General features: G+C 34.8%; 1 protein-coding gene across 1 annotated transcript in view; it reads left to right on the top strand.

The window, feature by feature from the left end:
• The window catches only part of LOC149578672 (aspartate--tRNA ligase, chloroplastic/mitochondrial-like), a 126,585-nt gene that overhangs the window by 59,168 nt on the left and 41,815 nt on the right, over positions 1 to 25,602 (top strand). The window contains 6 exon segments of the mRNA XM_089831006.1: positions 4,056 to 4,165; positions 4,258 to 4,369; positions 4,596 to 4,667; positions 13,563 to 13,654; positions 13,935 to 14,055; positions 14,182 to 14,304. Coding sequence (XP_089687132.1) covers positions 4,056 to 4,165; positions 4,258 to 4,369; positions 4,596 to 4,667; positions 13,563 to 13,654; positions 13,935 to 14,055; positions 14,182 to 14,304 — 630 coding nt within the window.

Genomic DNA, 25,602 nt, shown 5'->3' with positions numbered 1-25,602 from the left:
TGATCCTATATTTCTACTTTAGCTACAATTTACATAGTTACATATGTGAAAGATTTATCATTTATGTTCAATGTTTATGTATGTTAGCTTATATTTGATGACGTTATAGTGTGTTTAAGTTATATTCAATAAAGGGTGCATGAAATAAGTTTCAAATTGTTAAAATCTTTAAATTTCAAGGGTTTTTTTAAATTTTCTGATTTGTGGCTGATTCAATTTTGATTGCCGATTGTGATCCGATTTCGACACAAGTTACTTTGATTTGTAATTTGTAATTGACATATTACATGTGATGGAAAAACAAGATGTAATTGCATGTGATAGTACCACGTGCAAAGTCGTAACATGTAATCAAATTGCAATCGCATTAGGCATGCAACTTTGAATTAGTCAAAATAGTTAGTTAGAAGTTTGTAAGAGAATAACTCAAGGTGGTTGAGAATTTCTCTTTTTTCCTCCACCTCTCTCTCCTATTTTCCTATATAAAGGAGGGAGGTCATTGTAAATAATCATCTTTTGGCAAGGTTAGAAAATTCTATGAATTTGTATATGCACTCTAAGACTTTGAGCTTAGATGTAAATCTAAATTGCTTTCAATAAAAGAGGCAACTTGCTTTCAAATTTTGTGTTGATTCAAGGTGTTATGTGATGACATTTTTTGGATATTGATTGCGAATTTTGGAGCTTCACTTAAGAGGGATTTGAATTTAATTGTTCAGAATTTGAGCTGCCTATTTCATTCAGAGCCAATTTGAACTTTTGTAGTCTTTGTGTTGTAGGAGGAAAAATTATAATAGATAGTAGTAGCTGTAATCACTTAGAGTTGAAGACTTTGGGATTCAATTGTAAGTGTTTTTATTGAATTTGAGAGTATCCAATAAGAGACTTTGTGCTTTACTGGTTATTGTGCTTGAATCCTCATTCAAGACAAGTGCAAGAGAATTTGTGTTCTTGTTTTTGTTTCACAAAATATAAAAAGTAAACTACTGCCCCTGGTGTTGCTCTTACCTCAATTCATGGTCACCGGTATTATCGTAGCAATAAGACACTTTTTGTTAAGATGGAATATTATAGTTGTATGCAAATCATTCCAAAAAAAAGAGGAATTGATTAAGAGAGCCATCCTTATTGTAATTTCAGTTAAGTTCCTGTTGAAGCCACTTACGGTAAGAAGGGAGCGTCCCCTATTGTTGAGAGGAGAGAGAAATCTCATGAAATGTAGCCTAAAGTCACAAGTTTGTAAGTCGTAGTCGGTGACGTACAAAATTTTTAGCCAACAATATTGCAATAATAAAGAACTGAAATAACTCTTCAAATACAATATGTTTCAATATGTTTCATTGTATTATAATAAACATGGCCAAATCAAACCCCAACATTATATGTGATATGTGAAACTTAGTATACTGTATTACTTTTTATTGCATGCAAGATAATCATTATTGTGTTTTATATTCTACGAGGATTGTTATAAATTCATTGCTTCTAGTGTCATTTAAATCCTAATTATAAATGCCCCAGTTGTGTTATGTGTACAAGGCTACAAGCTTTGAATTAACGTTTAGCTGAACCAGATCCCCAGATCTGAACCGATATCTAGAATTTAAACAATAAATGCCAGTCCGTACAACTTGTCACTTATTCAATGAATTATTACCAAAATAATAATATTGAGATTGCAAATCTTTTCTAGCATTTTGAGAAAGACAATAGCAGCAATAATCTTTGCTGTTCTAGCTGCCAACAATCCCAGAATGGTGCTGAAAAAACTATCCAAGTGCACTCAAAGGATGACACTAGAAAGCCACCTTAGGTTTAAAATTGGGTACTATGGAAGGCACCAAACTATCAAACTTGGCAATGTGAAAACCGCCTCAAAACTATAAATATGGTGCTATTACAGATGTCCGGATAGCGCAGAAATTGGCACTATGTAAGCTTCCGCATACAAATTTCTGCAATGAACAAGCTGCATCCCAAGTTGCAATCTTTGAAGCTCAAATGCAATCTCTGGATGATTGTATGAATCTGAGTTAAGGGTTTTTTTGTTTGCTAATGCAGTGAGGGAAATCAAGGGGTTTCCATCCTCCAATCTTAGGTAGGGAGGGTTTCCATACTTGATGGGATGGATTAACATGATGCTCAATCTATATGAGAGAATTAGATAATGAACAAGCACACCTCCTTTGGTCATTTGACTTGCTTATAGAGACCTTTGGTGCATTGCTTTTCCCCAAAATGAAGTTTTTCAAATGTGGAAGTGCCTTTATTAAGGTCAATTAGGAAGTTTAAATAAAAGATTTGTTTTAATTACAAAGACCCACATACTTGAGGCACCCACCTTGTGATAACACACTGTCATTTTAGAGAGGCTTAAAAGCACTACTTGCTAAAATGTTATGAGTTGTCTCTCTTACCCCACGGGAAATAGGCTTATGGAACATCAGGGAAACTTATTGGAAAGGGGGCATAGCTTGCATGTGTTGGAGATAGTTCTATATGATGAGTTCGGATGCCTCTGTCTAAGTTTAATAGGTTTTTGAATGATTTTTAATGTGAAGCCAGAATAGTCATGATCTGCATCTTCATCTTCAGTTTAAAATTCTGTCAACCTTTCAAAAACAACACCTTCATCTAAGTTGGCTGCTTTTGTCAGAGGTCCTGTAAATCAGGTTTTTTTTTCCTATGCAAGACACACTGGGTGATCTTATGAATTTCTCTGTATCTTGTATTGGGATATTAAATATAATTGGATCACATTGTCTTTGAGAATAACTGATGTTAACACTCTGCATTTTCTCTGTGACTGTTTTGTTTGTTATTGACATGCTATCTAGAATGGTGTCTGAATTTTGTTAATATCCAATCATGCATCCTTTTCATTAACTTTTCTTTGTTTTGGTTATGCATATTTAATAGTTCATCACATGCATGACAAGTCACTGTAGAGAGCTGCTGTGGACAAATATATGACAGAGGAGTAGAATTTGCAGAATAGAGACACATTTTTACTCATAGGAATGGTGGCATATACTTTTGATCAAGATATACTTTTATAATAGCTTTAATCATTTCTGCTAGTTTCAATATGTTTCATTTTATTAAAATAATCATGGCCAAATGAGACCCTGACATTATATGTGATATGTGAAACTTACTATACTGTATTACTTTTTATTGCATGTAAGATAATCATTATTGTGTTTTATATTGTATGAGGATCTTTATAAATTCATTGCTTCTAGTGTCATTTAAATCCTAAATATAAATGCTCTAGTTGTGTGTTATGTGTACAAGCTTTGAATTAACATTTAGTGCGTTTATCCTAGTGTTACGGGATAAAACCCTCGTGCACCGGGTGCGTGTACGTCTCGGGTGTGGGTACGTTGTGCACTCATGCTCCGCCATCACCGCCGGAGCACATTGCACTGTGACCACACTGTTCAGCGCACCCGATGGGTGTGGGGGTGCACGGGTGTAATGTGGGTGCTTCCAGGGGACACACTGGGTGCATTCGACGCCCATGTTGAAAAGTCAAAATTTAAAAGTTCTTTTAATATTATCTTACCCATGAGAAGTCTAGTAGTTCTAGTGATGAGGACTTCGGTTTAGGGGATGATTAGAGAGCTACCACCCTTTCATTCTCATTATTGATATTTTGTAGATTGTAGTATTGTACTCACTTTGATATGGCCATGATACATTGTTTCATTTCACTATTTCATGCTACTCTGCTCATTGTAATCATGAGTATCTTGATCTTTGTGATATATCATATTTATAATTTGAACAATGAATTTTGAATTTTTCATCTTTGTCATTTGATAGTCAATGGTTGAGTTATATGGTACTATGTATGATTTATATTTTTTATTTATCATTATCATTATGTTTAAAACTTTAATGTTATTTATGTTACGACTTACTATGAGTATGTTACTAAGTTCAATGGTCATTGGTTTAAGAGTGTAGCCTTTGCTAATGGGAATGCATGATGTCTTAAGGGATGAATTTTGTGTTTGATTTCCTCTGATATTTTAAATTGTGTTCACCAGGTGGCTGCAGAGACAATTCGCTTGTTGAATCCTGTACGGTTGGCTTTGCCATTTCTGGTTACCACTGCAGATGGTGTGAGTGACATCATAACTGAGGAGGTTCGCTTGAGGTAATTATTCTGGAAATTCCTTGTCAAACACTTCTCTTCAAGGTCTATCTAAAGCTGTGAGTGAATTTGTGTTAAGTAAAATGGTTTGGCAGGTATCGATACATTGATCTACGACGTCAACAAATGAATAATAATCTACGACTTCGGCACAAAGTTTCAAAGGTTATACGGCGATACTTAGAAGATGTACATGACTTTGTGGAGGTAGAAAATATTTCATAATGTTTTTAATTTTATTTAAGAAGTGTATATGTATGTATGTATGTATACATAAAGAAGTTGTTATGTTTGTCTGCATCTTGTGATACACAGTGTTAATATTATTCTATTTCATCCTGATAGTCTGTAATTATAGTGGTTTGTCTGCACATATTAAAATACCTGATTTTTCATGATGCCGCTTCAGTAAATATTGTAATATTTGATACAGATAGAAACTCCAATTTTGTCAAAATCTACACCTGAAGGGGCCCGTGATTATCTTGTTCCATCTCGGATTCAGGTATAGCAACTGTTGCATTTGCAGAATTCATTTGAAGGCTTTGTTATAATTGATGACAATATTTTATTCATCAAAATGCAAGCTTGTTACAGTGCACAACTGAATATATGAACATATGAGACTGAGAAAAGAAACCTTTGTCAAAAACTATTTGCTAATGTTTAGAGAGACCGAATATTCCCTTTTGTACAAGGTTAACAAAATTTTATTAGGTTCTTTGTCAAGCAGAACTATGCTCACCATTTTCTTAAATTTGAGAAAAGGTTCTTATTTTCATTGAAGCATATACATCTGTGCTTTCCAATAAATGTCCATACTCTTGTTCTGCTAGTGGCTTTAATTCTTCTGGTTCATGTAACATATTTTCCTCAGTCTCTTGATTTTTTTAGTTCATTTGAATTCACTCTATTAACAGCATGATCTATTGTTCATAAAGATCAGCTGTCCATTTGCTACCTGGTGTATTGTTGTTATCATGTCACATTCATGATCTGACATTGGAAACTTACCCAACACTAGTAGATTCTCAAATCTGATATAAACAGGCTCAGTAAAAAAATAAAAAATAATAAAATCCTTCCTGCACAACACAAAATTCTTTTCACATTCATGTCAATGTTCACAAAATGTTGTGATAAACTTAATTCTTTCTTATATGGTGGCGATTGTAACACAACTCAGAAGTAGTGTCCAGTTTTGGTTCAATAGCATTGCCCAATAAATGAATAATTTGATATTTAGGAATGACATGCCAATGCTTTATTCAAATGTCAGCAAACTTCAAACATTTAAGCGCACTTGTGAATCCTGTGTAAATCCATGTATAGATTGGCTAGGAGAGTTTTCATCTTTGAAACCAATTTCGTTATAAGTTTTCTGTCATATGTTGGAGATTAATAGTTGCTCTCTTCTTCAAAACTAGGGTTTGTAAAAGTAAAAAAACTAAGAATACCCCGTCCCTCTCAATTTTCATCTTTATACACTTGTCAAAAATAACAAAATCTTATTTTCCATAACCTTTTTATTTCTTACTGATTGACTTTTACTTTTGAACCCAAAAATAAGTTACTCTTATGTCTCCATATAATAACCCCCCTTTAAATAATTAAACATACCATACTCTCCTGTGGTAATTGTAATGATAATTGTATAGTCAATTAAAAAAATGGAGTTTACTTACACAGACAATTACATTATGATGTTTCTAAACGAAACAAATGTAAACTAAAAATATGAATAGAAACTATCTGACTTAATGGTCATTCTATGAAATACACCATGTTTTCCCTTTAATTTCACAAACTTGTCCAGGCCAAAAGACTTGGTGTTGGTGCTTGCAGCTTGATCCTTAGTTGGAACATACTGCAAATATACTGATCCATCTTCTACAAGCTTGCAGATGAAATGACAGTGAAGCTCAACATGTCTGTTGTGCTCGTCGAAGATTTTGGATTGTTGGCAAATTTTAGCACCTCTTGATGGTCATAGTACAAGGGTGAAGGATCTGCTTGAGAAATTTGCATGCCAGAAAGCATTCTTTGAAGCCAAACTGCCTCATATGTTGCATTTACAGTTACTCGATTTTCTGCTTCTGTCAAGGAAAGAGTTTCTACCTGTTGCTTCTTATTGGTCCGTGTGATTGCCCCTGTGCCAAGACTAAACACATACCCAAAAGTGGACTTTAGTGATCAACTTAACCTGTCCAATTTAGGTCTGTAAAACTAATTAGTTGAGGATCCTCGGTTCTGCTATATAGAATGCCAAACTTAGGTTTCCCTTTCAAGGATAACTTCAGTGTCGAATATTCGCCAATTGGAAAATTTCACTCATCGCGGACCCAAAATTTGGCAAAAGAATCTGCACTTTCAGGGTGGCCATGTTGCTTGCACTTTACAAAAATTGGGTCCCATGCATAGGCCAATCAGCAATAGTAATACAAATTTTCTTTTTCCAGTGATGACTTTTCCAATAGAATCTAACCTTTCTACTTGGTAAATCAAATATTTTCACCTGCACTTTCCGAAGCTTGTCTTAATCGGCAACCATATTCACCAATATGTGGTCAAGACTTGAGGTTACGGAAAAAGTTAAGCATATATAGTTTACACGTATCTATTCCAGAGACTATATGGAAGCTTTTGTCCTTTCAAACTTTGGCCCGATATACATTTAACAAAGGACACTTATCTCTATTTCGGAGACTTAATGCAAAAGCTTGTGTCCTTTAAAATTTTGGCCCGAAATACAATTTAAGCCATTGATACAGGCTCATCCAACGGCTACAAGAAATTAGGTTAGTATATGTCAGATGATATAAAATTAAGTGAGACACGTGTCTTTATTTCGGGAACTCTCTAAAACTTGGTGTCATTTAAAAGTTTTCCCGAAAATAGGATTTCTGCCATTGACTTAAGACCATGCAATGACTATTAAAAATAGGGTTTCTATATGTTAGATGATATAAAATTAGCTCAAGTCACCTTAATAAAATATTAAAAGTTGTTTGAGCTTTAAGGGGCATTTCTCCTTGACCCCACCCTGTATTGTGACAAGGAGCACACCAGGGGCTCTGCCCCTTAACCCTGTCTAACCTCCATTATACATTGAAGGGAAATTGCAGCAACTAAAGTGGGAAAAATTAACTGTTAAGTCTAATATTTATTAGGCTTCATAATAAAATGTTGGCCAGGATTTTATAGCATTTTCATATGATTGAAAAAAATCGCGAGTACAAATAATACTTTTTCTTTTCAAATTAAAAAATTTGCTTGCATAATTAATTTTTCTTCCCAAAATATTGTAGGATTCACCAGGATTTTACACTTTTTCCAAGGGGGTTTCTTAAAGTTTTCCCTGGTTCCTTTCACATATTTGAGGATATGTGTCATGAAGCAAGATATGTAGCTCACAACATAATTGAGATCAAGTCTAGTGGCTGTATGATAGATTAGGCTGTCCACTAGATAACTGAATACTTACTCATTCACTACATGTGAATCTGATTTGGCTGATAGATTCAGCCCTTTCTCCATAGGTGTAGATAAAGGTTTGCAATCAACCATCTTGAACTTATTGAGCAAACTCTTGGCATAGTTCAATTAAGAGATAAAGATACTACAACTTGTTTGCAAAACTTCCACATTGAGACAATAATGTAGAGGTCCTAAATATGTCATATGAAACGACTGCCACAAATTTTGTTTGATCTGCTCAATTAAATGTGCTTTTCTACTAATACTGAACAGGTTATTAACATAAATGACAAGAAGAAGGATTTCACTACCAGTGTGCTTGGTGTACAAGATGGGATCCGAAGGACTTCTATGAAAGCCCTTCTCAACCAAGTACTTGTCAATTTTGATCAACCATACTCAAGGAGCTCGCTTGAGAACACAGAGTGGCTTCACTAATCTCCATACTTGGTGTTCTTAATCAAGAACCTTGAAACCTTGAAGTTGCATCATATAGGCTTCTTCCTCTAATTCATCACCGAGGAACACACTCTTGACATCCATTTGATGGACTGTCCACTCACACCATGCTGCAATATCTACAAACATCTAGATGATGCTCATCTTTGCTGTAGGAGCAAATGCTTCTTCATAATCGATGCCCTCTTTTTGTGCAAACCTTTTAGCCACCAACCAAACCTTGTACTTATCAAGAGTTCCATCAGCCTTGTAATTCTCTTTATAGACCCATTTGCAGCTAACGGGTTTATTACCAAGAGAAAGATTTGTTAGAACCAAAGTGTTGTTTTTTTAAAGACTATTAAACTTAGCTTCCATGGCCTTTTCCCATTTAGGTATTCCTTTGGCCTTTGTATAAGTTTGAGGCTCACAAGCACTTTGTACATTGACCATAAGAGCAAAGTTAGCCGTGTTCTTTTTGCTATTGCTTCCAGAAGATCTATCTTGAACTAGTTCATCATCTCAAACATCACCAATTGTCTTTTCCCACCACTTAGATTGGAGAGTAGAAGCACCTATGCCCAAATTAGGATGATCAACATGATTAGGGCTGCCTGCAATAAAGTCATCTGTATGCTGATCCAGGCTGCCCAGAGGAAATTGTTGCAAAGTAGGATAATGCCAAGTAGATTCAACAACCTCTAATTTAGACTCATCAAAGCTCCTCCCTTCAGGTTGAGCTAAGGGAAGTCAAACATCCAAGTCCTTAGCTTTTGGAGGTTGATCTTCAAAACTGAAAATAGAAGAAATGGGTTGAAAAGGTCCGCCTTCATCAAATACGAAATTTCAAATAAAAATCAGATGATCGATATCCACATTTATGATTGATAAGCCTTATGGTTATCATTGTAGCCCGCGAACAATAACTTTTTGCTCTTGGAATCCACTGTGAAAAACATATCATTCAATAGCAATTTAGTGGGGTGGTGAAGTAAGAACCGAGAGGGGTTCTTACAATGGTATCAGAGCGGTTTCATGCCATCTTGTGGTGGAAGCCTATTACATTCAGGAAAAAGAATGTGTGAATAATGGGGAAAACAATCTATACATGATGTCATGCCAAAGTTTATGCACTCCTTTCAAAATGATAATAATGCCTTTTAAGATTATAATAAAAAGTTATCAGGGGTTTTACAACATGGAGATTCTAGATCCATTGTTTGCAAAGAAAAAGGAAACAAAAACTTATTCAGATGACGACAAAAGTTCTGATTTTTATGACAACAGTCATTATGGTGAGCCTATGCAGGAAATGCGAACCCTTCCATGTGTAAAAGATGGTTACATGGAGTTTCCTAGTGTTGATACTTATGATTCGGGTGTTAGAAATGAGTCATGTGATGCAAATGTAGGCAAAAGAAAATCTGATTTCGCTAAATTAGACGTGGGAAAATGTATAAGAAAATTCGTCTATTTGTAATAGGTCCTAGGATCATGACTTACAAGAACCTATAGTTAGATTGGAGCGGAAGTAGGCGTGGTGATGGTTAGAATAGAAACTTCCTCTTTACTAGTTGAGCCAGCTTTTGGGGTACAAAGTAGCAATACCTCGGTTGATGATGTGTGTATTGATGATAGCACACATGATTTTGATCGTGAGGTGAGATTTACAAATATAACTTCCTTTCATATTGCAGATTTTGATTCTGAAAGCTTGCATGAGTGCCATGAATTTCAGAGACATTAGTTGGTTGGGCAAATTAAAAGGGAATGACGATATGATCATCTAAACCATTGAGCATTTTGGCATTGCTTGCTAGATGTTAGCAACCTATGATTGGGGCACTCTCGTGTTAGATGAGCACTACAATAGTAGTCTTTCCCTCACAAAGTTTCATACGCTCCAAGAAGCCATCAAAATGATGAAATAATACTATTTGTAGTTATTGGCTAATAGAGACTACTTTCTCAAGCGGGGTTGCACTTGCTATGATGTGTTGAGGGGAAAGTAAGATAAGGTGGATGAGATCACCCATGAGTCAAAAGTGACTAGCGATTCATTAGAGAGAGCACACTCAACCTTTCATTAATCAGTTACGGATTGAGGAACTTATTGTGGAGTCGATTTGGGCACAGTCTTCATTGACTACCAACACAGTGCAGTTCTCTATAGTGAGAGTTGGTGAAGAGCTTATACCATGAGTTTTAGTTGTGAGTCGGTTGAGGATGTGGCTACTCTTATCATAGTTATAGGTGCAAATAATATAGTTAGGATGAGTGCATTTGTAGAAGGCAACGTCAAGCCACATGTTGCATGAGGTTCTCCTATGGTTACATTCATTGTGGGATTGTTGGTGATGAGTCAGCTAGTAGAGCTTATATTCAAGACTATGAGACTTAGTGCTTGATCGAGGTGGTATATCTTTATTGAGATTGCATAGGGAAGAAAGCTCATCACAACTTTGCTTATCCAAATATAGAAGATTTGATGATGCATCAGTGTGGATTGGTTCAGAGGTTGTACCATCTTTTGTGGGATGGGTATTTGCCATTTGTTTTAGATGAGATAAGTGATTGCAAGTTGGATCACTTGTAGAGTCAACACATCCATCAATGAGATAGTGTTAGTGTTACACTATCACCTTTGGATGTTCTTATCTCCTTAGTAGGATGGAGATAGTTTTAGTGTTACAAACACCTTTGTATATTCTTATCTCCTTAGTAGGAATGGATGTGAGTTCAGTGTGCTTTGGGAGCCAAGTGATGACAGGGTTGGTATTGCAATTCGGGTGGATCTCATTGATTGGCTTTACCACTTTAGGTACAATAAATTTGAGTTCAGAGTTGAGCAACAGAATTTTGAGGATGTCCTTCTGGGCAGGTTTCTATTTAGACTCTAGGATCCTTGTAGTGCATCAAGATTTTAGATAGAGCTCGCAGAGCAGGTTTGTGGTGTGTACATAGTGGTGAGTACACATGGTTTTAGTTTTGACCCTCATGTGCATGATTTCTTTCTGATGTAGAGTTCAGCTGTGCACGTATGACAATTCACCTTGCACAGTTTGGGGAAGTGAACTTTGTCAGCGTCTTGAGTTGCTTCCCTTTGAGTTGTTTCCTCCCGTGACACCAATTATTGGTATTGGTTTGGTTCGACAGGTATTGTCGGTTATTCTGGTGTTGGTGTTACAAGAGCTAGTTGGTATCAATAGGGACATTGCACAATTCTACCCTTGGGATCTGGGTGGATTGATGTGTTTTTCTTGTTTCTAAGATTGCTTGGGGACAAGCAATTTTAAAAAGGGTGGACTGTAATGTCCCTTTTTTTGTGAGTGTCATCTTTAAGAGGATTAGCCTATTTCCTAACCTTCATAGGCTAATGGAGTTGTTCAGAGGGTCCAGTTGGTAGAGCCAAGGGCTAATTCCCACTGTAGTAGTCAGGGATGTTTAGGATTGCCCTTCATTTGAGTCAGATTGACACACTTACTATTAATAGTAAGTGTCTATTTCAGGAAAACTCAGGGTTTCTATCTTTAGTAGGCGCTTGAACAACTCGATGGAAGTGTTGAAAATTGGCGTATTAGGCTTGAGAAGTTATTTTGGTACTTACTCTTTATGGTAAGTGAGTTACACACAATATTTGATAGGGCAATTGGACATGCCTCAATTCCAGTATGTCACCTTGGCATCTTTGTTGATTAGGTATTTAGCGATTTATTAATTCTAGTAGGTTAGAGATTGATAGAGGGATGCTTACTAATTTTGGTAAGACAGTTGGGTGCATAGTGGACATAATGGTTAACTCTTAGGTTCTGACAGAATTGAGAAATAATGATTATTTGTGGAGTTATGTTATTTTAATTATTAATAAAGTGATTACTTAATTAATAATCATTTATTAAGTTAAAAAGTCACTTTATTTTTTAATGAGTTCACGACCCTTCATTTAAGTGACTTAAAGTGCCATTAATGGATAATATTTTGGGTGCCAAAATATTAAAGTATTGTATAAAGTGCTTGTGCACACAAGTTATATTATTTTAAATGATATTGAGGTGCATTTATAATCCATGAATTCACCCAAGTTTGAAGACATACTATAAGGTCTTATTAAAATTCTAAAAGTGGATTTAAATGCTATTAGGAGATTTGAATTATAAAAACACATTGAAAGAAAATCAACCTTATTATTGATGATCATTTTGAGTATGCTTTTGGGAATTTGTGACTTTGGAAGAGAAACCAAAGGCTTCAGCCATTTTTTATGCTTTGAAGAACAAGAACTCTTCATCGTAATTGCAATCTTGAGGCTGTGAGAAGTCAGCTTAATCGTTGCCATACTTTGAGCCTCATTTGGGAGTCCAATATGAGCATAAATTGCATATTTGTGCTAGGGTTTGAAGCAAATTTGAAGTGTCATCTATTGCAGATCTGTAGCTTCATTATTGCAGTTATTGTTGATCAGATTTCAAGCTTTTATCTTGCTGTGATTATTTCCAGATTTCATTATAAAGGAGTTGTAAATTTTGAGTATGAACAGTGTGTTTTTGATCATTGTATATGAAGATATAAATAATAACATAAAATTGCAACTCTTGTATAGTTGAAGTTTATTTCAGTTTGTTATTTCTTGCAAAATTTATATTCCCTGCTAGCAGCACTTTTGAAAGTTGAAGAAAATTATACAAGTTAATTCTTGTTTGGCAATCTATTTAAAAATTAAAGAAATTGCATATTTATTCAAAAACAACCAGTCAAATATATTATTGCATAGCGATTCAGTGGGTTGATGAAGTTAGAACCTGCAGGGGCTCTTACATTTTGTTAAAATTATAATAATGGACAAAATGAATAAATCAGGCAATTGATAGTCTATCACAACATATGCATAGTTGATAGGAATTATTGAAGTTTGAGTATAGAATGCTAATTCAGGTGACCAAGAAGGTAAAATCTATTATTTTGTCTTTTGGCAAAAATAGTATTTGTTTGAATTGCTATTTTTTTGTCATTTTGCCTGATAAATATTCATAGTAACTTATTGAACTGTAGGCCGGGATGATATCCAGTTCTTATTTTTGGAGTAGAGCTGAAGAACATTAAATAATGAAAATGCCTTTCAACATATTAAGCATGGTTAAGGGGAGCTGATCTAAAATATGCCTCAGTAGTTAATAGCCTCCATTTTCATAACCTAATACAATTTTTTTTATTATACTCATAGGATGTTAGGAAGAGGTTAATCTGAATCATATTGTTGTGGCAATCTACCTCCAGTTGTAGCATAAATTTAATGAATACATCTTAAACCATGATTAAAGGATAAGCTTGAGTAGAAATCCAAACTGTGTAATTTAATGAACATATTTGAGAAGCAGGATGGTTTTTTAATGATTTTCTTTTCCTTGCTGTGAAAATGAATAAGTCTTGTCAGGTGACTTCCATATTTATTCTTCTGAAACTTTACTCTGTGTTCTGCTTTGTAAAGCCAGGAGAATTTTATGCCTTGCCACAAAGTCCCCAGCTGTTCAAACAGATGTTGATGGTTTCAGGCTATGATAGATACTATCAAATTGCAAGGTTACACCTCTGACTCAATAATTAAGGATATTAATATGCAGGCTCCCTTGTTTTAGTCTATTTTGAAGAACTTTCTAAGCTGGTTAAATCACAGTCAATAGTGGTTCTCTCTTTCTTTTTCTGATTCATCTGTAATCAACTTTTAAACTGGTCAACACTGAAGTTACCAGACACTGAATGGTTTTTTTGCATGATAAAAATTAATAAGCTATTTGTTGACTGCAAATAAAGTATTGCATTATGCATAGAACTTAAATTTTGTTTATAATTTCTATTTTAGGTGTTTTCGGGATGAAGATTTGAGAGCAGATAGGCAGCCTGAATTTACACAACTGGATATGGAGTTGGCTTTCACACCAATGGAAGACATGTTGAAGCTAAATGAAGATTTGATCAGACATGTCCGTAGTTTAATTTGGCTGGTGGTTGAGAATAATGGGTCTACGGGGGTGGACTCAGTTTGCTTCTATTTATTGTGATTTTTGAAGACTAAATTTGTACGGGTTTATCAAAAATTATTATTGCAGGTTTTCCATGAGATTCGAGGGATTAAACTTCCAGATTCTTTCCCAAGGGTTACTTATACTGAAGCAATGGATCAGTATGGATCTGATCGACCAGACCTCCGCATCAAAATGAAATTAGCAAATGTGAGTATTTCATTTTGAGAATCCAACAGTTTAGTGAATGTTGATCCTTTAAACAATTTGACGTGATAGTTTACTTTGAAATGAAAGTTTTTATTTTCAGAAATGATTCTGTCAATAAATAGGCACTGAAACAGGCACAGTCTTACAGACAAAAACACAGGTGTTAGTAACTACCACTAAAACAACTATAAGATTCCCTGAGGGACATTCATAAATTCTCTTCCTTTCATGATGACAAATGTTTTAATTATTGTCTTTCTCGAGCCGTTTAGTCCCAAGTTCCCAGTAACCCATCATAATGCCTTTGCTGACTGACAACATGTATTGACCCTTAGCTAAATACTGATGTAAAATGCCTAGATCTAAAATACTCATGACAAATATTCGCGTGAAATGGTCAGATCGGGATTACCCACATAAATATTTTGGCAGTAAGTGCAATAATGGAAAAGAAACATTCACACACACAAAGTGGATACTTCATTCTAGTAGTTTCTTTAATTTATTTCTGCTTCAAATGATTGCAAGATCTGCTGGAGGATTTGCTGATTACAAAGATCACAATTATTTTTAGAAAATACCTCAAATCATCTGTAGTCCCCAAATTGGTGAAATTCTCTGAGCTTAAAGTGCAGATGCAACATCTGTATGAAGCTGCCTGACAGAAACGAGAGGGTGTTTGCCCTACAAAATTTAGGGAATCGATGGTGTTAAATCCGTTGATATCTAGATCCAAGGGCTTTCATCCTAAAATCATATAGTTTAAGTGCTTGACCTAGGGTTAGGGTCTATTGATATGATGGCAAATGATCCCAAAAATGTTGAAGATACCTAAATTTTAAAGGTTGAAGGCCTAGCATGGGGTCCACATGTGTTAAGAGATGTTTATGAGTTTCCCTCCAAAATTTGCAGTAAAACAAGTTATTAGTGGCATCCTTGAACATGCATGGTGGTACATGAAGTTCTTTATTTAAATGAAAAGATTTTGGGCAAAGCCATGCTTGAAGGCAAGGGACTAGGGAAAGGCATACCGTAAGGATGCAAATATAATATTTTGAAGGTCTAAACTTGGGAGCTTGGGAATTTGTGTGCAAATGGGTGCAATATGCAAGGGGTCTTGGGATTTTCGAGTTGAGTATTAGAATATTGTTATGTTACTTTAATAGTCATTTTTAGTTAGTCTTTAGTTAAATTAGGTAGTTTCTATTTTTGCCTATAATTCATGATTGTTTCTTTTAGAAACTCCGTCTTTGTAAATCCATATAATTAGCTTTCATCTCCTTTGTTTAACACAATAATATCAATTTACCATAAAACAGTATTTGAGCAGGTCGATGGGTTCTCACAAAATTTGGTGAATATTTATTTCGAGCCTCTTTTAATCTGATTTTTTTTCCTGAATTTTTTTCTTCAATTTTTAAAAATAAAAATCGTTGGAAGCATTTTATGAAAAATGTGGTTTGTCTTCGAAGAATTTTGCTGAAAATTGTGAGCTTAGTTGAGGATTTTGAACACATGATTTCCTAGTTTGAGCAAATGTTTTTGATTTTCGAAGGTTGCATGTGGTTACATGTTTGTTGCATGTTCTTGCATGCTGCTTACATTTAGATTTTGTAAGGTGCATGTTTCTTGTGTGTGCTATTTTACAACACGTCTTGTGTTTTGCTGCCAAAATGTTTCTCTGATGGGTTTCCGTAGTTATTTCACTAAATTTATTTTGGTGGGTTTTCATAATTTTTCCCATAAAAAATTATCTGTTGGGTTTTAATTAATTTTTTCTCCAAAATTGTCTATTGGTTTTATCACTTTTTCCTTAAAAGTGAAGTTTTGCATTCCCTAATTTGTGTCTCAGATTTTAATTTTTGGTTTTGATCAAATTTTCACCTCAAAAATCATTTTTGGTTTCTATAATTTGCAAAGTTCGTGCAGGGATTTTTGTTTTCGGGGTTTTACCCTTCTTTCCAAAAAAATAGTACTTAGCTTCAAATCATGGTATTTTGCAGCTTGTTTTGGGGTATCCTGCTCATTTGCAAACATTTGGTGGATTTGCCAATTTTTCCTCAAAATCGTGACAATTGTTCTCAATGTGTGTCTCTGTCTACAAGGAAGGACAGTTCTATTATCCAGCATTAAGTGGATGTTTTGTGATGATTTTTGGTCAAAAGTTTTGCAACTTCTGGGAAGGTTAGTGACTGAGTTAGTGGCAGGCTCTTGTCTCTTGTTGCAAAGCATTCTGAAGAAGGGGGGAGCCTCCAATTTTTTTCTGGATGGATTTTGGCTACTCTTTGTCATTAACATTTTGCAAATCCAAGCAAAATCTCAACAACAAATTATTTTGAAGAATTTACTATCACAAGACATGGATAGTCTTTTGCAGGGTAGTTATGTTGGAAAGATAGGTACTTGGCGAGGGGGTTATGTTGAATCAATACTACAAATCAATTCACCTATTTAACTTTTAACCATAGTCATTAGCTGATATTCATTAACCTTCTACTTGTGTTCAGTATCTTGTAGCAAGTAAACTTGTTTACCTATTTTCTGAAATGTAAAGCAATCAAGTAAATAACCATAACAAATCATGCATGCACACACAACCCCATGACTTTTAGTCTTGCAAAAAACTTTGGTTAGAAGGAAAAATTGTGGTGGGGATGACACCCACAACTCTTCATTGTAGTAGAAAAGTTATGCCTGGTCAAGAGCTACAATTGTTTTCTAAGTGACTCACCACCTTAATAGTGACTAATACATTGTTAGATGTATCCACTAGTCCTGTTAAAGGCTACCCTACTAAGGGATTTTATCCCACCATTATAGTGTTCACCTTGTTAAGGGATTTACATTCAAGTCAAGACAAGACTTGTATTAGTCCTATTAAGAACTACCTCTTTAAACGATTTTTACAAACACTTGGTGAAAATGTTAGGAAAACAACAAGATAAAATTGACCTATAATCGCCTTCAAAAGTTTTCTAAATTCTTTATGCTCTTTCTTTGCTTGTACTATCCTTTGGTAACCTCTTTGTGATCAATTCTATGATCGCTCGTTAATTTTGCATCAATTACTTATTCATTCACTATCCTCTCATCACTTGTTCTTCTTGGTACACTACTCCTTTTAATCTCTTCTTACCTTCGCATGGAAAACCTAATTAGAGTTTTGGAGTCTTCCTTAGCTTCCTTAGGAATCCATCTCATTCTCAAGCTTTACAATCTTCAACCGTGTCAACTGCATCTAAAGTCAACCTGTCATTCCCAAGGTGTAATATTACTTTATTTCCATTTGTCTAAACTTTCTTGAAATCTTCACCAGATTCACTTGCAAATCTGCATAGGCCATTTTGTTAGGCACATTTTTCTATGTTGATAGTTTCTTCTTTCATTCAGATTCATTGAATCGTATTGCATTGTGATCACACATCCAATTAATCCAAACTATTCATGTCTAACTTGTTTTGCTGATTGACCGGTTGGTTAGTTCACTTGTACACATCTTCTCCTGTTTACCAATAACCTCCAATTTAGCGATAGTAAAACCTTTCCTTTGTTCCAATTAGTCTTCATTGTCATCTTGTATACCAAAAACAATTTAGTTCACCAATTTTCTTCTTCTTCATATGTCTGTCATGTTTGCTGATAATGCTTAGTTCACCCGCATACTTCCTTTCACCTATTAGGTAACCTTTCTTACTTGTTGCCTCTGTCTGTTTACTTGCTTGTCAGACTAATGACTTTTCCTATATAATGGTTTGCCAACAATGACAACCATAACATAAAAAATTATCACAATAGCCTTAGTACGATTTTCTAATCAACAAATTACACGATGACCATTAAGGGAGGGTATTAGAATATTGCTATGTTTATTTAATTTTCATCTCAGTTAGTCTTTAGTTTATTAGGTAGTTTTATTTTCCTCTTTAGTTCATGATTGTTTCAGTTTAGAAACATCATCTTTATAAATCTATATAATGAGCTTTCATCTCCTTTGTTTAATACAACATCTATTTTTTGTAACTGAGTGGTGCAAACACAATGCAAACTAGGGATCATTCTTTTGAATACTTGATGCTAGAGGGAGAAGGGATTAGAATTTAGGTATGCTTGATATAGAGGGGAGCAATGGTGGAGTTCTTGAGATATTTGATGTAGTAGGGAGTGAGTATTAGTTTTTGAAGCTACTTGATGTAGGAGGGAGTGGGGATTAGGAATATGACATTCTTGGTACCAAGATAATCAAGGAGAGGTAAATCCAAGGTCTACTTACTTGAGAGTAACATAGGAGTAGAGGATAGGACTTAGGACTCTATGATGTTAGATAATCTTTTGGTATGTTGGGAGGGAAGTATCTAGGAGCTCGTGCTATAGAGGAGGCTAGGATTCATGATATTTGATATGGAGGAAATTAGGGATTAGGATATTGATTCCTTTGGACTAAGTGCAAAAGGGGAAATTTGACTTTGAAAGTGTGTGGGATATAACAAAGTAGGTTTGTGAAGGCAATGAGTGTCGACGGTGAAAGTTTAGAGATTTGAGCACTCTCATTAACGGATTGAAGCATCATAGGTGGATTGAGTGGAGGATAGTTCTGTATCTTGATTGAGCCCCTAGTATCTTCAGCCAACTATCAATATGTTCAAAGGGCTCAAGTAATTCAAGTCGCATGCAAACTAGAATTGATGAAGTAGGAATATTGTTTTATACGGGAATGACCTCATCTTGTGCAACTAGGGACTAGATCTTGGTAGTTGTAGAAACGACCTTCGTTGGAGGAGTATCCTTGGGTACAATGCCTGATCGAGATGACAAATCTATCAAATCATGATCATCTTTATTACTACCCTTGGCTTCTCCCAACACATCTTTATCTTTTTTCAATCCATGAAGGTTTCATTTCTTCTCTTGAATGAACTTTTATGTCTATTACCATTCTCTTGAAAATTGTAGGTCAAGAAGAGTTGTAACAAAAAAATGGCTGAAATGTTCCCAATTTTTCTATAGGCACTTAGTTGAAATAGCATCCAAGAATAGTGCAATGGCATGTTTCTCATGTAGAAGGTCTTATGTTTAAGAGATAAAAATTCTCGTGTCTTGATAAAAAATAATGTTAGAAATAGGCAACTTTGGAGGGGGCAGGGGGGGGGGGGGGGGTGCTGTGAATCAATATTGATCAATCACCAAATCTCACATCTAAGCATTATAGTATCATCAAAACATCATACACAAAGTTTGCATTTTATTTCTCATGCTCCTTGCTTGATACCCTTCCTAAATATTTTTTCAATTGGCTGTCTTCGCAAAATGTGTTAACATCTAGTAAGTCATCCCTATAATGCCAAGTAATTCAATTGACAAGGCAATTCAATTTTTGAGGCCAATTTGCCTGTTTACTAACACTTACTCTGAATTCTGTGATATCAACTAGTTTACATATTATCCATCCAAAACACGCGCTTGTGATATTACCCAATTTGTGATAAGATTTTTTATTATCATTTGACAAAATAAATTAATATACTGTTCAATATTATTGCTAAGAAAATTACTAATAAATTAAACTTTACTAATAATAATAATATATTAAATACCATAAATATTCATAATTTAATAAACAATATTCATTATAATACAATGATTAATCTGGAGTGAAGTCATGGAATTAATAACCCAATAGAACGATCGCTATGGCTGACTTGCTAAGAATAAGACAAACTCATCCACCATAAACGTGGCTGTTGAGTCACACATGAAAACAAATATGAAAAGGCACTACGGGCATAAGGTTTGAACAACCACGGCAATAATAAAAAAAACACCATGAAACATTATGAATGGACAAACGTGACTTACAAAAGATATAAAAAGGTAGCAAACAGTGGGGGGGGGGGGGGGGGGGGCGCTCAAAGAAGCATCATCAAAATGGATAAGAAATAGAGAGATAGGAGTATAAAACAAAAAGGAAATTGAATATAGTTAGCCAAAAATGACACATATACATTTAGCCTAAACAACACATGTAACCAGAAAACATCTTATCACACATAGTACCTGGGAAGGGTATAAACCAATAAAGATTGCTTTGCAATCTATGTTTGATATGGTGAGGCATAAAATACATAACCAACACAAAAAGAAGGATACTCTATTGGTAAAATAAGACTTTATGCATCTCTGACATAAGTATATTGTCTATTATAATAATTAGAATCAATTCACTTAAATAATATCCATGCTTAGACTAATTATAAATCTGTGCTAGAAGAAATGAGTGGGGATACAATATGGGGAAGGCCTGTATAAATCCAACCAATAGGTTGTCTCAAGATGGTAATGATTAGCATCCTCGACTGCCTTGTGGACATGTCCAAGAAATGCTTAAGGGCTTGGATCCACAAAATCCCCGAGTGAGACTGTTGAGTTGGGTCTCAAAGTGACCTATTGTATCTCGCCATTCCTTCAAAACCAAAGTTATAATCAGAATAGCATAGTTTATTCTTGATTTGATTATGTTATTAAATTAAATAGGATATAATTATAATAATTTTATTCATATATAAATAGACGACTCAAAAGAGGTCATTACAATTGGTATCAGAGCTTTCATCATGCCATTCCGTTAATGTAGGAAAGCCAAAGGATGCAAAGGGCCATAGAAAGAGGAAAAAGGAAACAAACATCAAATAATACCATGGGTGAATTAATAAATAATGATCTAAGAGCATTCATGGAAATGACATCTAGATTATTAATGGAGCAAAATGAAAGAGCCTTGGAGCTCATGAGAGAATTGAAACATATGAATAATTTAATAAGCGGCCTTAGAAATTCTAGTGGCAAGGACACTAGCATGAATCATTTAGAAAATAATAGTTGAACAAATATTCCCCAAATCAAGGAACCCTCTTTCCTACCTCGTCAAAACGCTATAATAGAGGAAGAAGGGCAATACCTTCTTGGCAGCAACTAAGCAACTAGTAGAAGCTTACTAAAAAATAAATCCTGAAATAAGGAGTGTATCTTATAGGGATTACTATAAAGAAAAAATATTAGAAGCTCCTAGTAGAAAAAAGAGCAACCTAATAAGAACTTGAAGCACAAAGTAAGCAAATTCGCTATTCCAAACTTTGACGGATTTGACAAGATCATTGTGCATGAATGGTTCCAGAAAGCAAGCACATTCCTGAATCTCAATCTCATGATTGAAGAGGACACAATCTAGTTTACCATCCTACACCTTAAAGACGCTGCACATGGTTGGTGGCACCATGGTGTTTGTACCCAAGGATATGAAAATATTACCTCCTATGAAGAATTCTCACAGAAACTAATTGACTATTTGATCATAAACATCCTTGAAGTGATTTCAGAGAATCAACTCAACAAAGACAAACAAGATTAGTGGATGAATACACCAAGATTTCAAAAAATGTCTATGGGAGTCAATGGGGTAGATGAGGAAAAACTAACCTACACATTTGTAGAAGGATTAAAAGATTTAATCAAAGGCTTATTGTTTGCTTTCAAGCCAACTACTTTGGATGATGCAATAGAAACAACCTGAATGTGGAAAAAATAGCTTTTAACAACAGAAACTCAAACGATTATGCTCAATCATTCCAAAAGAGAGACCACCACTAGAAAGGCAACCCCGTCATGGAGGAATTAAAGAAGAAAAACTTATGTTTTAAATGCTGAAAGCCATGGGAAAGTGGTCAGCAATGCTGCAAGAAAGGGTTCAATGTTTACCGCATCGGTTAATTAAGAAATGCACACAGATAATGAACACGAACAACAAAACTCCTTAGATTATTCACATATGCCAGAACATTACATTATGCTTCATAAGATGCTTTACAATGACCCAAGAGGGTGTATAAATAGTTTCCACCGAACCTTCCAGAAGAGGTTCGTCAGCTACAAAACAATCCTAATCTACCCGTCGGCTACTCAGTACACAATCTCCGACGGCATAACCCAGTCGGCGACAAAATACAAAATCTGCTGACTACATCATCCCCCCCAAAAAGAAAAGATTCTCTTGACGACTAACAAAATAGGAAACAACCCCATACAATAAAACAAAAAATGCATCGGTTAATTAAGAAATGCACACAAATAATGAACACAAACAACATAACTCCTTAGATTATTCGCATATGCCAGAACATTGCATTATGCTTCATAAGATGCTTTACAATGACCCAAGAGGGTGTATAAATACTTTCCGCTTAAACTTCCAGAAGAGGTCCGTCGGCTACAAAACAATCCTAATCTACCCGTCGGCTACTCAACACACAATCTCCGACGGCATAACCCAGTCGGCGACAAAATACAAAATCTGCCGACTACATTCAACTCATGTCACAGGTGCAAGGAAAGATGGGAGCCTGACCACAAATGTAAAGTCCAAATCCACAAAATTGAAGAAACTTCCAACAATGAGAATGAGGAAAAACCCAAAGGGATAGCCAAGAATGAGGATGATGATGGTGAAGAACAAGTGACCATAACCACTATCATTTCTTGGAAGGCAAAACACCGTCCTTTTCAGATGAAGGGTACCCTTAAAGGACAAAAAGTTATTACCTTGGCGGACAATGGGGTGTAATATCCCCATTAAATAGGATTTAATAATTGATAGTAATTAAATAATACCTACATAATCAATTACTAATATATATATATATATATATTATTAGTAAAATAATGATAATATATTAATGTAATAATATATATTATCAACATTGATAATATATAATGTAAATATAAAATATTAGTTCAATATTACAATTTATATAATATAATTCATCATTAAACATAATAATATAATATATTAAAAATAAATAATAGAATTAATCAATTATAAGAAACAAGGCAATAATCAAATTAGTTAGATAATATAATACGTTTTCAAATACCATCATTCTAAATATCATTAGTTGAATATAAATATAGTAATTTAAAAATATAAATTCAACATAAATGATAAACGAAGAGAACGAACACGACTCTTCATGTTTAAGATGCAAACTTTTGTGGATAGGGAACACATATAAGGAAGTTTCTTATCTATTTTTGAAAGGGGGAAGAGGAGAGAGTATGGATAGGAGGAAAGAGGATTACACAACGAGAATGGTAAAGTCAATGGCCACACACAGTCAGTAATCCGGTCAGTGATGGCAGAAGCAAGTAATAGAAGTTGGTGGTAGCTGAAATGATAAATTCAGTGTGTCGATAATCAACATACACAAATAATGGGAATCGACTGTCAACAGCGATATAATGAAAGGATACACCATTGAAAACTCACACAAAAACTCAGCCGTCCTGCAACATGTTGGCAGGGTTGGTCATAACCATACACGCCAGCAATGAGAAATTCTCCAGCAATTAAATTATCGTCAATAATAATGAATTTATAATTAGAACACAATCAATGTTAATTAGTCTTAACTCATCGGTCAGAGTTGTGAAAGGGTACAAGCATTGTTAGAAAGAAGAACCATTCAATAATAAGTAAACAAATACTTGTAGGGACCAATAAAAATGGGAATGAGACAAAGAAGAATATTGGAATTTATCTGTACCATCTTCAGCGTGCATATCAGTGAATAATTCGTTAATCATGGAGACATAATAAAACACAATACAGAATGAATAGTGGTGATTCAGCAGTGGCAAAGCAAGGGGGAGATAAAAAGCAAGAAACATGTATTCTCAGTGCTATATTCCACTCAGTGGTGACTCAAAAGGGAATAGATAAAGTTATAGTTAGCTTGGAAAATGAATAGGAATCAACTCGGTAAAAGAATGGTACTTAGGGATTATTACTTAATACTTCATATAACTATTAAAGAGTGGTACTATAATAGAGAAACCAACAAAGTGGCCGACTGGGCTGCATACATGGCATGCGAAAGCCATACAAAGATGACATGGAATTATGGTGACAACATCCTTATTGATGGGCTATCTTTGATAGAGTAGGACAAGATTGGAAGTATGCAAATGAGTATTAATAATGATGGAAATGACATTTGGGAACAATTATGATATGCGCAGGAATGGGGAGTTGTGGGTTATGATTATTTTTGATGAGACAACTCATTCATTACCACACAGATTGTGGGTATTTCTGCAAAAGAGAAAGCTTTGCTGTTATTTCGACATAGAGATTTCCACTTTGTTTGAGCTTGCAAGGAAAGTTAGGAATTCTTGCTGTTTGAGGAATATGGGTGGTAAGAGAAAGAGGGTTGAGCCCGTAAATTGCAAGGAATGGAATCAGAAGACAAAAATTTGGGATATTTTAGAACAGGGTCAATTTACGGGCTTCATGGAGAAGTTAAAGGGCAGTAATCTGTCTATAACCCACCAGTTTATCAAGACATGGAAGAATGGAAGCATCTTGGTGGGAAACTAGAGAATGGATGTCATGGAGGACATTATAGCTGAAGCCACCAGTATCGATATGGATGGGATAAACTTCTACAGGGATAGGAAGGTGTTTGATCATGCTGTTGATGAGTTTGCAGAGTTGACCAAGGAGAGAAACAGGTTGGTCAAAATTGGCAATTCCTATTTTAGCCCTCATTCCATTTCTAGACCCTGGAGGTTTATTATGTGTGTTGTGATTGAATAGCTAACCCTTGATGGCTGTTTTACAAAGATTTTTGGGCACCATTTTATGTTGGTAAATCATTTTAGGCACAGGGTTAGAATTAATTTCCCTTTCTACCGAAGGCAGTCGCCGGATAATACCATTTTAACTATCTAGAATGACCCTGATGGGGATCATGCTTGCAATGAGGGCTTGATGGTGTTGATTATTAATCTTAAGTCTAAAAAAGTGGATAGATCCCGTATCAGTAAAAAAAAACTTTGGAATGTGATACAGAGGGGAGTGATAAGGATGAGGTTTATTGTCATGTCCCCATTTTGGAGGCAATTTGATTTAATTAATTTAATTAATTAGGTTATCCAAAATAATGAATATTTTATGAGGATGACTAATTAATTATTTTAATTAAATAAATAAGTGGTATTAAGTTAATTATTTATAAAGTTATCAAATAAATAGATATTAAAAGGTAACTTTATATTTAATTAATTTAATAAAGTGACTTGAATTATAAAATATTTTATAAAGTCACTTAATAGATAAAATAAAATAATGTTTTAGAAGCTTCTGGAGAAAGTGGAGGAAAAAGAATAAATAGGCACCCCGGGCTTCATTCTAATCATCCAGATTTGTTGTTGTTGATGTTGATGTTTGTTGATGTGCATTGTGGAGCCTAG

Source organism: Cupressus sempervirens, chromosome 1, assembly GCF_028749045.1.
Source record: "Cupressus sempervirens isolate cs-2001-9-10 chromosome 1, ASM2874904v1, whole genome shotgun sequence".
In the NCBI taxonomy this organism is placed as follows: Eukaryota; Viridiplantae; Streptophyta; class Pinopsida; order Cupressales; family Cupressaceae; genus Cupressus; species Cupressus sempervirens.
The sequence above is the reverse complement of the archived record's forward strand: the minus strand, read 5'-3'. Positions and strand labels throughout refer to the sequence as shown.